Raw genomic sequence first — 19409 nt, 5'->3', positions numbered from 1 at the left:
GAATAGATACAGTGCCTTGCAAAAGTATTCACCCCCTTTGAATTTTTCATGTTTTGTTGCTTCACAACCTGGAATTAAAATGGGTTGATTGAAGGTGTGCATCATTTCATTCACAGAACATGCCTACAACTGTGAAGTTGTGTTTTTTTTTTTATATTGTGAATCAAACAACATTTAGGACAACATAATAGAAAACTTCAGTGTGCATAACTATTCACCCCCCTAAAGTCAGTACTTTATCGAGCAACCTTTTGCGGTAAATACAGCTGCAAGTCCCTTTGGATAAGTCTCTATGAGCTTGCCACATCTTGCCCCTGGGATTTTCGCCCATTCCTCAAGGCAAAACTGCTCCAGCTCCTTCATGTTGGATGGTTTCTGCTTGTGAACAGCAATCTTCAAGTCTGACCACAAATTCTCAATTGGATTGAGGTCTGGGCTTTGACTAGGCCATTCCAACACATTTAAATGTTTCCCCTTAAACCACTCGAGTGTTGCTTTAGCAGTATGCTTCGGTCATTGTTCTGCTGGAAGGTGAACCTCCGTCCCAGTCTCAAATCACAGGCAGACTGAAACAGGTTTTGCTCAAGAATATCCCTGTATTTAGCACCATCCATCTTTCCCTCGACTCAAATCAGTTTCCCAGTCCCTGCTGCTGAAAAACATCCCCACAGCATGATGCTGCCACCACCATGTTTCACTGTGGGGATGGTGTTCTTGGGGTGATGGGATGTGTTGGCTTTGCGCCAGACATAGCGTTTTCCTTGGTGGCCGAAAAGTTACATTTTAGTCTCATCTGACCAGAGCACTTTCCTCCATACATTTGGGGAGTCGCCCCCACATGCCTTTTGGCAAACTCAAATCGTGTCTTCTTATTATTTTTATCACTAAGTAATTGCTTTTTTTTTCTGCCCACTCTTCCATAAAGCCCAGCTCTATGGAGTGTACGGCTTATTGTGGTCACATGCACAGATACACCAGTCTCTGCTGTGGAACTCTGCAGCTCCTTCAAGGTTACCTTCAGTCTCTGTGCTGCATCTCTGATTAATGCCCTCCTTGCCCGGTCTGTGAGTTTTGGTGGGTGGCCCTCTCTTGGCAGGTTTGTTGTGGTACCATGTTCCCTCCATTTGATGATGATGGATTTGATGGTGCTCTGAGGGATCATCAAAGATTTGGATATTTTTTTTTATAACCCAACCCAGAATTGTACTTCTCAACAACTTTGTCCCTGACTTGTTTGTAGAGCTCCTTGGTCTTCATGGTGTGATGCCTCTTGCTTAGTTGTGTTGCAGCTTCTGGGGCCTTTCAGAAAAGATGTGTTTATACTGACAGATCATATGACATTTAGATTTCACACAGGTGGACTTCATTTCACTAATTATGTGACTTCTGAAGGTAATTGGTTGCACCAGAACTTTTGAGGGGTTGCATAGCAAAGGGGGTGATTACATATGCACATGCCAAATTTCTGAATTTAATTTATAAAGATTCTATTTTTATATATATTTTTCTCATTTCCCTTCACCAAATTAGACTATTTTGTGCAGATCCATCACATAAAATTCAGATAAAAAAAAAAATACAGGTTGTAATGTAACAACAAAGGTAAAAAGCCAAGGGGGTGAATACTTTTGCAAGGCTCTGTATGATAACATCAACCAGTGAAAGATGGCGTTGATGTTATACTGAGAGTGACAAATCTGCATATCTCCCAGTAATATTCTTACCTATACATAGAGATTTATACAACTATCTCCAAAGGGGGAATGAAACTGCCAATAATACCTACAATTCTTGTCATTTTTGTGATATATCAGAAATATATGGGATGTAGAAATTGCCATATAAGTGATATATTGTAATCACTATAATCACATTAGTGATCAATGAGAACTACTTTCTGACTAATAACATATGTCAAATGTAGTCTAGGGATGAGACATCGAAAGAAAACATTGGAAGTACCAATGTTTTTAACATTGAATACAAAACATTATTTAGATATAAACATTGGTTCTCTGGAACCGATGTTTTCCGATGTTTTTTTTTTTTAAAGCAAACTCTATACGTAAACATATAATAGACTAATACACTTTTAAAATAATTCTTAGACTATGTCTATCTTCATGTAGGCAAACCGTATTATATAGCTAGCAGCAAATGTCCAGAACACCAGACAACCAGCACACCAGTATAAATGTAGAAAAGTTATTTATATCATCTGGTTATTGAATCCATAGAAAATTCAAAAAGCTAGCAACGTCCATTCACAAAAGCCAAAGTGTAATAGTGCAAAAATACAGTAAAAGTTCCATCTTGGTACTCATCATATACAGTGATAAACACCGCTTTGGAAGGTGATTAATTAAGGACTAGTTAAGCTAATTGGAAACTTCAAATTGCTTTATTAGGCCTCCGAGGGTTCGCCACCGGGGTCCCAGAGCAAATGCCCGAGTTTTTATTCCTAAAATTAACTATTTTAGGAAAAATCAGACTTGCTCTGGAAGTGAGAGAAAAAAGATGGGGTGATTTCTATAAAAAAATCACTGCGTCCCATTTTCAGTCACCTAATTGAATAGCAAAACCCTACTGCTGCTGGAAAACCCCCTTGCGTGTTTTTGCACTGCACATGGTCTGAGTGTACACAAGCATGGGTGATGCATCTCCTCTTGCCGCTGAAGGGGCATAACTCGGTGGTAATGGGGAGTTACCAGGCAATGTCCAGAGAAGGTGTGGTGATGATATTGCGGGCTGGGCAGAGTTGTGTTTAAATGTAAGTTTGCCTGTTTTCAGACCAATCATTTGCGCCAGCTGTATCACTCAAGATTGTCTTTCTAAAGCTGCATACACACACAACGATTTTGTTACCAACGATTTTATGAACTATTTTCTGTCAGATTTTTTAAAGTGTAATGAACGATTTTTTGTTACTACAAATGATTTTTGCATATTCCCTTAATGAAAATCGTTCAGTTGGTCAGTCTGACTGTATTACAAACGTGAACGCGCATGAACGATAATCGTTCATCATTTTAACTCAGAAAGTAAACCATTTTTTAAACGTTATCGATAATTGTTCAAAAAATCGTGTGTTTGCACCTTTACTCATTTCTCCACCTAAAGAAACTAGGAACACAGCACCTCCGTTGTAAAACTAAACCATTGTCCATATTAAAAATTAGGATAGTTTAACCTTTATTTTTGGATTGTGGGAGCAAACTGGAGTACCTGGAGGTAACCCACGCAAGCACAATATACAAACTCCACACAGGGCCGTGGTGTGAACCGAACCCAAGACCTCAGTGCTGTTAGGCAGTAATGCTGACCATTGCACCAACCGTGCTGACTTGTTTATAATAGTTGTTGCTTTTGTGTGTAGTATCATTTGTTTCAAGAATAAAGCAACATGAACATTTATTTTCTTCGTCTCTTTGTAATGCTGGCCATACACGCTGCAATTATCGGGACGATCCGCCCGATATCGGCGGATCGCCGCGATAATTGTAGCGTGGGGGGAGGCGACCGAGGGTTAAATATTGCTCGGTTGGGCATGCTGGATTGTCCAGCATGCCCGTCCGATGCGATATTTACCCGGTAACTGTCGGCCGCATCGGGCAGTGTATGCCCAGCGCGGCCGACAGACAGACATTTCCTGTGTTCCGGAAGGAACAGGGAAATGTCTCCTCCCCCGGGGGCGGAGCGCAGATGTCGGGCTATACACTGTGAGATTTCTCTCACAGTGTATGCCGGCGACATCTGCGGCTGGCAGCCGGACAGATAAAATGTCTGTCGGTCTGACAGGCATTTTATCTTGCCGTGTATGCCCAGCATTAGATATACTTTATTGAAAACTGGCCAATAGTGGATACATTTTCTAAATATTTATTGGGAGAACAAATGAATATCCATGCTCAGGCTTCTGCAGAAAAAAAAATATATAAACAATGATTACATCAAGTACAAACAGACAAAAAAAAGTTATTATGAATGTCTCAAACCCAGGCTGACTTTCAGATACCGCAATCTGGACCAGCTGGTCGTGACAAAGGTGCACCTCTGTCACTTACCAAAATCACACTGCCACCACGAAAGAGAATAAAGGACCGTTTTGCGTTTCCCAAACAAATTATTATTTCACCTTCAGTTACATACAGGTATGTAGCATGGGCCTCACAGGTTCAATAAGAATTACTGAGAATATGCAAGATTAAATGTGTTTAATCCAAAAATGTTTCCAAAGTTTAGTAACAAAAAAATATTGATAAAATGACATACAGATTAACATGCAAACAATTTCAGACATAAAAAGGAATAACAGAGATTTAGGACACTTACAAGGCCAAAAATCTGTTTTTCAGCCTATTCAGGCGTCGGAAACGACCAGCAGGAGCGCGCATCGCTGGTCGTTTCCTACATTATAGTGAACGATTTGTGCACAATTACTGAGCGATTGCACGATTACGATGTCGTAATCGTGGAATTGCTCAGTAAAATCGGCAAGTGTGTACGCACCTTAAGGGTTCTCCCCTCCTTTTTATGGACACACAACTCTTTTTGTTTCTTCCTTAAACAGATTAAATCTGTCAATTTAACAGAGCCCATGGAATCTACAATTTCTACCTCCCTTGTCATAATGGTATGTGACTTGTATTATCCATCCGGCAGGAACTAATTGGAATTCAGTGGTCTGCAATGTCCTATAAACCTGGTTAGTTTAATTCCTCTAGCTTCAAAAGGTTTTGTCACCTTCGTAGGGTAGTGATACAATTTCTTTGTGTCCTCATAAGGGGAAGATAAGAAGGTCTGGAACACAGATCTCTCTTTCAGAGGTCATGCTGGGGTAGAACAAACACTGTTGTCATGCCCTTTGATGTCAACACTGACATGTACAAAGGTTCATACATAATAGCAACGAACATACAGGGCCAAATGTAATAGGGTGAGAGTTTAGAAAATGTGAGAGTTTAGCAGTAAACTCACACTTTATAAACTCCGCCAATGTAATAGAGTATGAATACATGCAAACTCGCATGTTTTTGGACTCAAAAAAACTCTCACGATTTAAACTCTCATCCTGATGTTTTCCCATTATGAAGACAATACTGGACCAATCTGAGAGTTTACTGCTAAACGCTCACATTTTCTATACTCTCACCCTATTACATTTGGCCCACAGTTTGAAGATAACATCTTTTCCATACAGAATATACAGGGATACAACATACAGTTTGCACAATCCCACGTTGTAGGATCACATACCGTGAATGATAACAATTAATAATATTCACTTATACATGAAATATCACATGCCAGAGGTTCCCAAACGCAGTCCTCAAGGCTTCCCAACAGTTCCGGTTTTAAAGAAAGCCATCTTTGAGCACAGGTGGTTAAATCAAGATGACTGAAGTACTAATTAAGTCACCTGTGCTCAATCATGGATATCTCTAAAACCTGAATTGTTGGGAAGCCTTGAGGACCGCGTTTGGGAACCGCTGTCATATGCTAATTCCAGTTATACTTGTGCCATATGGTGCGATTTCCAGAACTTAAGCTGGGTTCACACTGACAGATACAGTATATTATCCTATCAATTGATCGGCAAATATATCTGCTGCCCGTCGGCCAGTGTGTACCAGCGATATGTTTGTGAACGACGTTGTTCACAGACCTCTCACGTCTGCTGTGCTGCAGAGACGATGGCACATATATCTCCAGATATATATGGCCATCGGCCAGTGTGTATGGGCGGTCTACCTACCGCCCGTACACGTGCAGCAGAGGCCGCGGGGAGGGGAGCGGACATGTCCCAACCTGGCCACTGGGACCCACGGCCAGAAGCAGATGATGGCCATTCAGTGTGTATGAACGACCATCATCTGCAGATATATCTGTATAGAGTGTACCCAGCATTAGTCCAGAAAGTACTGCAGTCAAAGAAATAATATCAAACAAACAAAGCTATTTAGACCACATGGCGTAAGAGCAACAAATCTTATATATAAAATTCATTGAATTGTTTGCTTGTCTGTCTGGTTATAAATTCGGACACCCCTGCACCGATTGGGATGAAACAATGCGCGGTGGTCCATTAGGATCCTGGCCTTGTTTTAGGGGGGGTTAGGGTCCCGGTCGGACCACCCTTTGGTATACGCTGGACAGAACTTTGACCTGGAGAACTGATTTGGATGAAAACTTCAGAGTGGTAACATTGGATACCAGAAGATATACTAGGGGGTTGAGGTCCCGATTGGATCTCCTGTTTGTATACGCTGGGCAGAACTTTGACCCGGGGATGCTATGCAGAACTGTGAACCGGGGAGCCTGTGCTGGGCCTTCCACTGGATGGATTTGGATGAAAACTTGACAGAGGGGTTGCAATAGATCTGGGATGCCTAATGGAGTGGTTGAGGTCCCGGTCGGACCTCACAGCGGAACTTTGACCCAGGGAGTCTGTTCTGGGTCTATCATTGGATGGCTTTGGGTGACCTCACATAATAAAACTTAATAACTTGAAGATTTTATCCTGGGTACTTCAGCTAGTGACCATTTATAAGACTAACAAGCCAACTACATTTCTATGGGATATACTGTAAGTGAAGCATTGGACAAACTAAGCATAACCACATGAATCATAGCATTCTTGTGCTTTCTTCCGCAATGGCTATAGCTTGTGGATGGGGGCAATAAATGACCAGGGTTCCCTGCACATGCAGATTATACTTCAATGACTTCAAACAGGGTGATTCCGTGCAATAGGTGTCGCAGTAAGATTTTCGCCAGATGATCTCTCTATTCCAAAATATAACATCTTTATTTACCCAGCCACTCCACTCCAGCACAATACTTTGTATGTGGGTTGCAGAATGATAAAAGTATACACAGCACCTAACTACTCCTGCACAGTTTTCAGATTAATACGAATATGGTTACAGTTTACATCACTCTTCACTCCTGCTCAGTTCTTAAGATGCTAACCAGAATATAGCTGAGTAACTCTGAAGGGCGTCTTTCTGCCTTCTTCCACTTCAAGTTCCTTCTCTCATCCTATATGTTTTCTCTCTTATCACTAAGCAATCCTACTTCAAAACCCTAATTTCCTCCCAGGCCTCCCAACACACTCCACCTCTTTGCTACTTCAACTCCCTCCTCTCCCCTCATTGTGTTTAATTATACCACCCACTACACCTCTAAGATAGTCGATCCACCATTATTATTCAGTAAGATGTATATACATAACACCACCATATTCCATTGCGCTTTACAATTGGGCCATGGCATCTTATCATGCCAGCACCCCACCCCCTTACCAGAACAGCCAACCTTGTCCTACTACATCCCAGTCTCTGTGGATGAAGTCTCTGCCCTCCCTCCGCCCTCCAGCTCCAGTTCATCCCATATTCTTTGACCTCCTCTGATCCCCATGAAGCATGCTCCCACATTGCCCACCTGATCATTTTATCCCTCCTCTGGCAGCTTCCCTTTATCCATCAGGCATGCCTTGGTCTCCCTCATTCATAAGAAACGCTCTCTTCACCATTACCCCTCACTAACTACCATCCCATCACTCTTCTCCCCTTTGCCTCGAAGATCCTCGAGTGGGTGATGTACAATCACCTCACCACTTTCCTCTCCTACCACTCCCTCCTAGACCCACTCCAACCTGGCTTTTGGTGTTTTTATTCCATGGAAACTGCTTACACCAAGGTCACAGATGACCTGCTCACAGCCAAATCCAAAGGCCAATTCTCTATTTTTATACCCAATGACCTTACAATGGCATTTGACAAATTTAATCACCCCCTTTCTTCTAGAACCCTCCATTCCATTGGGTTTCATGACTGATCTCTAATGGTTCGCCTCTTTCTTGTTTACCCACTCCTTCTCTGTATCTACACCCACCTCTTCGTGATGGGGTGCCACCAAGTTCTGTTCTTGGCTTTCCTAACTCCCACCTTGCCCCTCTTCAGTCTATCCTTAACTCTGCTGCCCACCTAATTTTCCTCTCTCGTTGCTCTACCTCTGCTGTGCTTGTCTGCCAGTCACTCCATTTGCTCTCTATTCCACCCATATTCAAATCAAACTCTTCTTGCTTACCTACAATGCTCTCCACCTCACAGCTTTTCCCTACATGTCAAACCTCATTTCCTCACATACTCCCTCCTGCACTCTTCCCTCTGCTAATGATTGCCTCCTCCCTGATCACCGCTTTCCACTCTTGCATTAAGGATTTCTCTAGGGCTGCTCCTTAAACTCTGAAATACCCTCTCGCGCTCCTTCAGACTTTCATCCAGTCTGCCAGCCTCCAAGTGTGCCATAAAACTCTCCCAACTCTACAATCTCTGCCTCCTTTTACCCTTTGTTTCCACGCATATCCCCTATAGATTGTAAGCTTGTATGAGCAGGCTCCTTTCCCCATTGTCTTCTCTACATAATTATACTTAATCACTTTAACTATATATCTATGAATTTATATACTGCCTGTATTAGTCTGTACTTATATTTCTTGTCAGTGTTATCCTCATGTACGTTGCTGTGGATCCCTTGTGGCGAGTTATAAATCACACTTTTCTCTGAGGGCTACCTTCTACTCAGCTCTACATACACACTGTAGTGGTCTTTATAACACTGAAACACTTCACACGTGCTGCCTCCCTTACACTATATGGGCTTTACGGGTTTGGTATATTATGTCTCCGGTCACAATATCAACATTCATTAGGTTAACATGGGAATGTCAAGATGGTCATTATGTCGTCATTGTTCATGTCGACATTTCATATGTCATTCCAGGTGAAGGCATTAATGATGTTACCATTTTAACCATGTCGATATCATGGATGTCAATATTCTGGTGTCGACATTGTCACTGTTGACTTGACGACTATATGCCGGTCTTCACAGCTCTCCCACTCTATCACTATAAAATTCTTCTGTTGTATAGGGGCACTCCCTCCCATTCGCGCTGACTGCTGGGGTCTCTTTATATGGGGAAAGCAGAAGCTCTTCCCATCCTCTTGGGTATGGTGGTGACTCCACTTATTCTCCAATAACATGGATCTTCATGTCAGGCCAAGCACCCATTCCCCAGACATCCGGGGAACCTGGGACCTCATCCCTTCATATCCTGGGTCCTTGGCTATGATTTTACTCCCCTATTCGCGGGTAAACTGTATCTTTTATAGACTCAGGTTCTCATGTTATCTGCCAGAACAAGGGACTTTTGTGTACTGCCATTCTGTTACATCTCTTAATAATACAGCTATCTCACGTTACCGTCCTCTTTTGCTGTGACCCAAGCACTACCCCATGTTGCAATCCAATGGCTACACTTGCCAAGGGGTACATTACATAAATTTGAATTTCTAATACACCTACTTTTAAGAGGATAGTTATAACGGGATCGGTATGAAATCCTGACGCCGGAAGCCCGGCAGCAGTGAAGATCCCGACAGGGAATTAAGGTAATTATTACTAACCCTTCCTAGTGCCATAGGGTTGGGTACGGCATCCCGACAGCCGGGATCATAACTACATTCCGTGTCATGAACTGACGACAAAAATAGGAGGACATATATTAATGTTTCAACTGTATTCAATTAGTAATGGCTATTATATACAGACTGATGAACTCCACTGCTATTATTTATAAAACATTGTTTCTACTTCAGGGTCCATAGGGTATCCACAGGATACCTTGGGGTATAGGTGTGACGTCAATCGCAGGGCACCAAAGAGTTAAGCTTTCAGCCTCCCAGGATGCACTAGGTCCCCCTCCTATACCCCGCCCCCGGGCCAAGGCACCCCAGTTTAGTTTGGTGCCCGGCCGGAGTCGGGTGCACCTGTTGGAGTGGGGGCTAGAAGAGCCCCTGAAGCTTATTCTTCATGCAGCTGTGGCTGCACATCTGGATGAACAGCATGGACAGTCAGTCCTGACGTCCATGCTGTCTTCCCTACACCCCGCCGGTACTAGAACGCCGGTACTGATCCGGGGATGCTGGTGGGCGTCTGGGGTCACAGCTAGCGGTGACCCCAGATGCTCCGGACCATGGCCGGATTCAAGGGGGACAGAGGTAAGCAGCGGGGTCCCGCGGTGGGTCCCCGCTGATCACATGGTCCTAAGTCCCCAGGCAGGGGGCTCCCTGGGGACTGGCTGCAGCGTGGAGCCAGGCGACCAACCTGCGCTTCCACTACCCCCTGGGACAGCGGACCGCAGCAGAGCGGTAGCGCTGCGGCGTCCCAGGGGTTAAATGCATGCCAGGGGAGCGCGCCTTCCCTGTCTCACAGCCGGCGCCTCCCCCGCTGCACACAGCCCTCTCTGCATGCTGCCGACTGGTCCTGTGGCAGCGCTCCTCCCCCAGGCCAGCCTCCTCTCTGCTCCTCGGCGGCCATCTTCTCCAGAACGCATGGTGAACGCTGCTGGAAGCGCTGGACGGAAGCATCGTGGTTTGGGTCCCCCCGCATACCTCTCCTCCGCTGTGGCTCAGGTCTGTGTATGCAGCGCTGTGTCCTACCAGGCCCTGTGTCTGTGTAGTTGAGTAATCAGCGCTGTTAGTGCAGGAGCGCTGCTGCCTGTAACTTTTCTTCTCTAAACTGTCAGCTTTATTACTGTCCCTGTTCTTCTGCTAAAGCCCTTGCGGTGCGGTGCTGCAGGGTGGTCTCTCGCCTATTTAATACTTAATTGGTGAGAGAGGTCACATACGTGGTGCCATCATGTCTGAAAGTGATTTTCCCCTCCGGCTACAGTGTACCACGTGCAAAGTACCGTTAGCGGAGGGGGAGGGTAGCGCGGAGGGCCTTTGCCGGCAGTGTTTGTCCATGGCGCGGCCTATTACGGTTACAGCACCGGTTCAGGAGCCGCCCTGGGCTTGTTTCGCTCAGGCGTTAACAGCTTTAGTGGGCCAGTTAGCTCCGCAGCCCGCGTTTACTCCGAGGGGTTTGTCCCAGCAGTCTGTGGTGTCGTCACCCATGCAGGGGTTCCCACGACAATTGGTGGTACCCCACAGTCTCCCTATTTCCCCGCTCCCGGGTTCTCAGGAGCCAGCGTGGGTTAACTCCCTGACGAGTTCTGTACAGCACTTGTCGGATGTGTTGCAAGGGGAGTCTGTGATGCGGCCTCATAAAAGGCCGGTGGCGTCTCTGTCCGCTCCTTATGAGGATGACGAAGGGACGTCTGATGATGGGGAGATTCTTGATCCTTACGATCAGGAACCTCTCCATACTAAGGACGCTGATGCTAAGTCCAAAGTATATATTCCTGGACTTATTCGGGCGGTCCGCACAGCCTTGGTGATTGAGGACGAAGTTCCCCCAGCGGCTAAATCTAAGTATGCCTTTTTCAAAGATGTGAAGGGCGATGCCACAGTCTTTCCTCTTTCGGGTCAGTTGGTGGACCATTTAGAGGAGGCGTGGAAACAACCTGGCAAAAGATACCAGCCGCAGAGACGCCTGGCGGTGGCTTATCCGTTCGCGGATAATTATTTTGCTAAGTGGGAATCCCCTCCACAGGTGGATTCTCACGTGACCCGTCTTGTCCGTACTGCCACATTGCCGATGCCATCCATGTCCTCCCTTAAGGATGCTACGGACCGCAAGGTAGAAATCTGCCTGAAGTCCGCTTATTCCCTTGCAGGGGGGGCAGCACGGCCGGCTATGGCCATTTGCTGGGTTGCCAGAGCGATGGAGCGCTGGGCGGATTCATTAGAGGCTTCTTTTGAATCCGACTGTCCGGCCGAACAGGCGGAGTTGATTGGCAGTCTCCGTGATTCGGCCACCTACATCAACGAGGCGGCTCTAGACATTAGTACTCTGGTGTCTAGAATTTCTTCAGCAGCGGTAGCTGCTCGTCGCACCTTGTGGCTGCGATCCTGGAAGGCGGACGCAGATTCCAAGAAGGTCTGGAAGCGTTGCCGTTTACCGGAGAAGTTCTCTTCGGTCCGGATCTGGATAAGATTGTGGCCACGCTGGCGGCAGCCAAATCTGCTTGTCTCCCGTCGGCCGCTGCTCCTTCTGGTTCGGGACCATCGTCCTTTCAGTCGTCTAGGGCCCAGGGCAGGCCCAAACCACAGTCGTTTCCTCGACAGGCTGGCCCTAAGAAATCGGTCAAGCCCCGGAAGCAGGCATGGAGTACCAGACGTCCGGCCCCCAAGCCAGATGACAAGCCTGCGGCCTGACGGTCCGGGCCTCCCTTTGGGGGATCCCAGGGTGGGAGGCCGCCTGCTACAGTTCGCCCAGTGTTGGTCGACCACTACGACAGACACTTGGGTTCTGGAGGTGGTTTCCCACGGATACACCCTCTCCTTCCGGCACAGACCCCCGGCTCGCTTCTTCACCACGGGTCTCCCATCAGACCGGAACAAGGCTACGGAGCTGCGGAAGGTATTGCACACTATGCTCCAGGCTGGAGTTATAGTGGCGGTTCCATTCTCCCAGAGGGGCCAGGGTTTCTATTCAAATCTATTTTTGGTACAGAAACCCAATGGGTCATATCGTCCGATTCTCAACCTCAAAGCACTCAACAAGTCTTTGCGGGTCCCGAAGTTTCGGATGGAGACCCTACGGTCCATCATTCTGGCGCTGGAACCTGGGGACTACTTGGTGTCATTGGACATACAGGACGCTTACCTGCATGTCCCTATTCTTTGGCGCCATCAACAGTTCCTCAGGTTTGCAATCCGCAGCGACCACTTCCAGTTTCGGGCGTTACCTTTTGGCCTGGCAACAGCACCACGTGTTTTCACCAAGGTGATGGCGGTCATGGCGGCTTCTCTGCGGCTGCAGGGAGTCCGCATGTTGCCGTATTTGGACGACCTGTTATTGGTGGCAGGATCTCCAGAGCTCCTGTTACGCCACTTGGACCTGACCATTGCACTGCTGCAACGGCACGGCTGGCTAATCAACTGGCAGAAGTCCACTCTAATCCCGTCTCGGAGGATTCTGCATCTTGGAGCCTTATTGGACTCGGGACAGCAAAGGATCTTCGTGACGGAGGACAAGATCTCTGCTTTACAGTCAAGGGTGCGCAGTTGCCTGCACAGCCGCCGGGTGTCCTTACACTCGGCGATGAGGTTACTGGGCTCCATGGTGTCGGTGTTCGACATGGTGGAATACGCCCAGTTTCACTCCAGACCTCTGCAGCACCTGATCCTGTCCAAGTGGAACGGGCTGACTCAGTCTTTGAAGTCCCAGACGATTGTGCTCACCCAGGAGGTTCGCCTGTCCCTTGCGTGGTGGTTACAGACGACCCACCTCAACAAGGGACGTCCGTTCTGGGTTCCAAATTGGGTCCTGTTGACAACGGACGCCAGTCTTCGGGGCTGGGGAGCAGTTTCGGGTCCACACTTGTTCCAGGGCAGGTGGACGCCGACAGAAGCGGAGCTTCCAATAAATATCTTGGAACTCCGTGCGGTCTTCAATGCTCTCCAGCAGGCACAGCGGTTTCTCCAGGGTCGCCCGGTGCAGGTCCAGTCGGACAACGCTACCACCGTGGCCTACATAAACAGGCAAGGAGGAACTCGCAGTCGGGCGGCTCTCGTAGAGGTCTCTCGGATCCTGGTTTGGGCGGAGCGCAATCTTCCGGCCATATCAGCGGTCTTCATCCCGGGAGTGCTAAATTGGGAGGCGGACTTTCTAAGTCGCCAGGACGTTCATCCGGGGGAATGGTCCCTGCACCCGGACGTTTTTCAACTACTGGTGGACAGGTGGGGTCTTCCAGAAATCGACCTCATGGCGTCCCGGCACAACAACAAGTTGCCGGTGTACGGGTCTCGCACAAGAGACGAAGGGGCGTCTCTGGTGGATGCTCTGTCCGTCCGGTGGACGTTCCGGTTCGCATACCTGTTCCCTCCGGTCTCCCTTCTTCCACGGGTAATCCGGAAATTCAAACAGGAAGGAGGGACGCTCCTGTTGATAGCTCCCGCGTGGCCCAGACGGCACTGGTTCTCAGACCTTCAGGGTCTGTCCGTGGACATTCCTCTGCGGTTGCCGCTACGACCGGACCTTCTGTCTCAGGGTCCTTGCCTTCACCCGGACCTGACTCGGCTGTCTTTGACGGCGTGGCTGTTGAGACGGCCATGCTGAGGTCCCGGGGGTTTTCCAGCTCTGTGGTGCGTACCATGTTACGAGCTCGGAAACCGTCTTCCGCGAGGATATACCATCGCGTGTGGCATACGTTCTTCCAGTGGTGTCGACCGAGAGGTTATGCACCGCGGGAGTTTCGTCTGTCTCGGATTCTCGCCTTCCTGCAAGCGGGACTAGATCATGGGCTTCGCCTTGCTTCTTTGAAGGTACAGGTTTCGGCCCTATCTGTCTGGTTTCACCGTAGGATTGCTACAATCCCGGATGTGCGCACCTTTATGCAGGGTGTTCTCCGCATTCAGCCGCCCTTTGTTCCACCTGTGGCGCCTTGGGATTTGGCTGTGGTCCTGAGGGCTCTCCAAGGACCGCCGTTTGAACCACTGGGCTCAGTGGATCTTAAATGGCTAACAGCTAAGACTGTTTTCCTTCTGGCCATTGCTTCGGCCAGACGTGTTTCTGAGTTAGGGGCTCTTTCTTGTAGACCCCCTTTCTTGTTTTTTTATGGGAACAGGGCAGTGCTCCGCACTCGGCCCGAGTTTCTTCCCAAAGTTGTTTCCCAGTTTCATATTAACGAGGAAATAGTTGTTCCGGCCTTTAACTCACCGGGTCTTTCCGTGGGTGAGGCCTCTTTGGATGTTGTGCGGGCCTTAAGGACTTATGTTGACCGCACTTCTTCGTTTAGGAAGTCGGACGCTTTGTTTGTCCTCTATGGCTTCCGTAAAAAGGGTTGGCCTGCTTCAAAGCAAACTTTGGCAGCCTGGATCCGTATGGCTATTTCTGAAGCTTATCTTCATGAAGGCCTACCGGTCCCTCCTTCTCTGAAGGCTCATTCCACTAGGTCTGTGGGTCCTTCGTGGGCAGCTCGACGTGGTGCCTCGGCAGTTCAGATCTGCAAGGCTGCTACGTGGTCTTCTGTCCATACCTTCGTGAGGTATTACAGGTTTGACACCTTCGCCTCTCAGGATGCTTCCTTCGGGCGGCGGATTCTCCTTTCTGCACAGGAGCGTCCCCACCCTTAAAGGATACTGCTTTGGGACATCCCCAAGGTATCCTGTGGATACCCTATGGACCCTGAAGTAGAAAATATGAGATATGGTAAGAACTTACCCTTGTTATCTCTATTTCTACGAAGTCCATAGGGTTCCACAGGACTCCCGCCCTGTCGCACCTGTGCTGCAGATGGGCTTTGCTCTGGTCACCGGTTTTCCGTCTCCCTCTGGTGAGAATGTGATTCTTGTATGTGTCCAGATCTTTGTTCTCTCTCTCTTCCTTCTCCTCCTCCGGCCTATGGCTTGGTAACTAACTGAGGTGCCTTGGCCCGGGGGCGGGGTATAGGAGGGGGACCTAGTGCATCCTGGGAGGCTGAAAGCTTAACTCTTTGGTGCCCTGCGACTGACGTCACACCTATACCCCAAGGTATCCTGTGGAACCCTATGGACTTCGTAGAAATAGAGATAACAAGGGTAAGTTCTTACCATATCTCATATTTTATTGTATTTATGATATGTATTGTTGCTGTATGTTTACATTTTAGGCACAAATTTACAATAAATATTAGTTAATGATATGCCTATAGGATCCACTATAAATTTAACTCTGAAAAACAATGTATTGCTTGCTAAGTTTTAACACTGCAAAAGACCCTAACATTACAAGGGGAGAGACAAATCTTAGACCATACAACAGTCCAGTATTCCATCAATTCCTTAAACTGTACAGTGATTTCCTCTTACAGTCCTTTATGTTTGTGCCTTCAGGTATTGCAATGAAAGAAGCCTGGCTGTAACTCCTCAGGGAGGAAACACTGGTCTAGTTGGGGGCAGTGTTCCTGTTTTTGATGAGATACTTATCTCAAGTGCACTTATGGACCAAGTGATCAGTTTTAATGACGTTTCAGGTGAGTAAATTCTTATACAGTGATCTCCGTATGATCCAATTCTTCTAGGCCTTCTGAATCCTAGCCTGGTGGAGGGACGTGATGGTGTCTTTCTTTGAAATACTTGGCTAATTCTTAATGATGTTTGGCTAAAATAATAATTCGTTTTTTTCTTTCTCAGGCAGCCATTGTGGTACAATAAAAACACCATTTGTTTAGACCAGTGTTGGCTAACCTTGACACTCCAGCTGTTATGGAACTACATAACCCAGCATGAACTGCTACAGTTTTGCTATTAGGGCATGCTAAAACTGTGGCAGGGCATGCTGGGATATATAGTTCCACAACAGCTGGAGTGTCAAGGTTAGCCAACACTGGTTTAGACTCTGGTGCAGGGAGCCTGGGCTCTTTAAATTTACTGGCAAAAAGCTCAGACTCTTCCCTCTTTAGACCCAGTGGAATTTCAGTTTGTGAAGTACCTAGTATTCTTTTTTTAATATAGGCTTTAATTACTCTACTTATCAATTGTTAGTTGCATCCCTCTTGAAGTTAAGTGACTCCCTGCTCCTGAGATGGATTTAGCAGCCATGGTTTATCCCCTTTGAGGTACTGCTGTTTGAACTGTTCTTTTGCAGTCTTTCTAGATGGAATTGATTTCTAAATGGAACAAGTTGAACAGCGCTTGACTATCAGCTCTTTAGACTGTCTCTAGGAATGCGTCTGTTGCTCTTCTTATGGCTGAAGGATGACAAACTTAAATAAATTCAGTGATTCTTCATCTAGGACTGAATCATAGTGAAGATGGACTTCAGCCTGTGAGGCTGGGTTGTACTCTCATTAGCACTAAATACAGGGTCTTTGGATTCCAAAAGCTTCAAAGCCCCCAATAAAACTTATTTTTTTATGGAGCTTAGAATAGTTTTCAACACTTTAGTTGGCAGATGCCAGTTCTTTCAAGATCCAGTCTGACAATTCCATCACTTACGTAAGTGACCATGAGGATACCAATAGTGTCCTGGCTATTAGAGAGACAAGCAGGATCTTGCATTAGATGGATCAATAGGTCAGTCATTACAGATTCTTATATTCCCGAGCTGAAATACTAAGAAGCAGAGTTCCACAGAAGATAAGTATCTTCTGTGGAACTCTGGAGGACTCATCTGGAGGTCTTTCAACAGATTGGTGGCCAGTGATGGCTACCAGATGTCGTCATGATGGATTCTCTGTTGATCCATAAGGTGGAGCACTTCTGTTCCAGAATGATGGACCTTCAGGCATTTCTGGTAGATGCCATGTCTGGGTCATGGAGCTACCTTTTGATTTAGCATTGCTTCCATTGGTTGTCTAAAAGTTAAAGAGTGTGTGTTCTAGTGATTCTGGTAGCTCTGGACTGGCCCAGATGGTCTTGGTGCATGGACATTCTAAGATGGACATCTTTTATCAGGGCTCCTTTCAGAGTTTTCCTTGGCTGTCTTTAATGGCGTAGCTGTTGGAGCCATAATACTTAAAGCAAAGGGCTTTACTGACCATGGAGTTCAGACCATACTCGAGGTTCGAAAACCTGTTTTGGCCAAGAAAAGCTCTTTTGGTTTTATTTCAATGAAAACTAACCCTTGCCTGATGTTCAGATCTTCTTACTTTGGTTCATGAATGTGCAGTCTTTATATATCCCGCTTATAGCTTTGTGGTATCTCAACCTAGCTTTGCAGTATCCTTCTTTTGAACCGTTGAATTTGGTGGAGTTGAAGTTCCTTACCCATAAAGATGCCTTTTTGTTAGCTATCCCCACAACTAGGAGAGTTTCAGACCTGGGAGCTTTGTGAATGCGGGCTTATACAGTAATGGGTCTCCAGATGAAGAGGACTCCCTTCCTTTTTTTGGATGTTGTCAGGGCATTTGCCAGGCTAAGCTTAGATCAGAAACCTGTGAGGGTGCATTCCATTTTGGGAGCTTCTTAAGCAGTTATGCCGGGAAGCTACCCAATATTCAGTGCACACCTTTACCAAATTTTGTAGGATTAATACTTTTGTGTCAACGATGCCAGCTTTGGACGTAAGGTGCTACGCACCAGGGCTTCTGAGAGTTCTGTTTCCAGTGTCCTCCAATAGCTACCTGAGAACATATTTCCATTAAATCTCTTTCTTAGTGTCCAGGCTCTCTGCACTGCACTCTGTAGCCATGCCCTTTCCAGTGTCCCTAATGGACTACAGGAAAAGGATTTGACAGAAATACAAAAATCCTCCCCCCTGGATTGCTCTTAATATTCTTAATAATTACTTCTCACGTTGTGTGGAACAATAATGGTGAGTATAGGTCTTCCTCACCTCACTGGGAGGTTGGGCACTAAATAAGAATACACTAGGAGTGAATTAAGGGCGCTGTCTGTTTGTGTAACCAGGGAAATGCTCAAGGAAAAATACTTAACTTCCATTTTTTTTAGATGGTGTTTTTCCTTGTATTGTAGGGATTCTACTTGGTGTCTTTCTTGATGTTCATCCAACCCGGGTTGTTCATATACATATACTGTATATGAAAACAAATCTTATACAAAAATGTGTAGTTTCTTTCAGGTATAAACAGCTCTCAATTAGTTAAACAGATATTCCATGGGAAAACTGTATTGTTTCCCTGGGGAATAGGTGTATCTGATATACGTAATTGACTCCAAGAGGAAATGAGCGGTTAATTGTATCCACATTTGATGGTATAAGACACACCTCACTTACACATGTAAGGTATGAGCCAAACCCCGGAACGGTATCTTTAGGGGAAACTGCTCGTGTATAGCCCAAGAAGCCCTCTATATGTCACAAATCACATACCTGACCTACATGGTTATGGTGCAAGTGCAAGCTTGTAAAGGTTTCTTTGTACTCTTCTAAATAGAATATCTAATACACAAGAAAGGACATAATCCACATGGGGTAAGATATTAATATATGCATAACCGTACTCACACTATGCGGTGCATAGTGAATCACACCTAGGTATCTTTTCGGTTTCAGCTGGTAAAAAATCTAAGACCTCAGATTTATTTATGGTAAAAAAAATGTGCATTTATTGACTCATAAAAATACTTTAAAACATCACGTATTAAAAATATGCTTGAGGTATCAACAAGGTAAAACGGCAAAAAATGCCAAAAAAATGCAACAATGTGCAGCAGGATAGGACCAGAACTTGGACAAGGGTATGAGGTATGTACAGAAAAAAGGTTATTGTACAGGTGCCGGCTCCTGTATATAAAACAAATGACCCAAATGAGGAATGATTTTGCAGAGAAGGATACAACATAAAAGATCTAAACAAGACCATAGAAGAAATCACCATTAAAGACAGAACGGAACTAATCATACCAAAAGAGAAAATGGATAATAGGTCCAAGAGCGACAAGAACAGACAAAAATGTGCATTGATCACCCAATATGACACCCAACACAAGCAGGCAGGGAAACTATTTGTG

General features: G+C 46.1%; 1 protein-coding gene across 4 annotated transcripts in view; it reads left to right on the top strand.

Annotated features, from left to right (window-relative positions):
* The window catches only part of D2HGDH (D-2-hydroxyglutarate dehydrogenase), a 52210-nt gene that overhangs the window by 17332 nt on the left and 15469 nt on the right, over window positions 1–19409 (top strand). For all 4 annotated transcript variants that reach the window (XM_088479212.1, XM_088479213.1, XM_088479211.1 and 1 more), the window contains exon 4: window positions 15828–15967. In XM_088479212.1, the coding sequence (XP_088335338.1) occupies window positions 15828–15967 (140 nt within the window). The remainder of the gene's footprint in view (window positions 1–15827; window positions 15968–19409) is intronic.

This window comes from Taudactylus pleione, unplaced genomic scaffold (genome assembly GCF_031769625.1).
Source record: "Taudactylus pleione unplaced genomic scaffold, aTauple2 ptg000229l, whole genome shotgun sequence".
Lineage (NCBI taxonomy): Eukaryota > Metazoa > Chordata > Amphibia > Anura > Myobatrachidae > Taudactylus > Taudactylus pleione.
The sequence above is the reverse complement of the archived record's forward strand: the minus strand, read 5'-3'. Positions and strand labels throughout refer to the sequence as shown.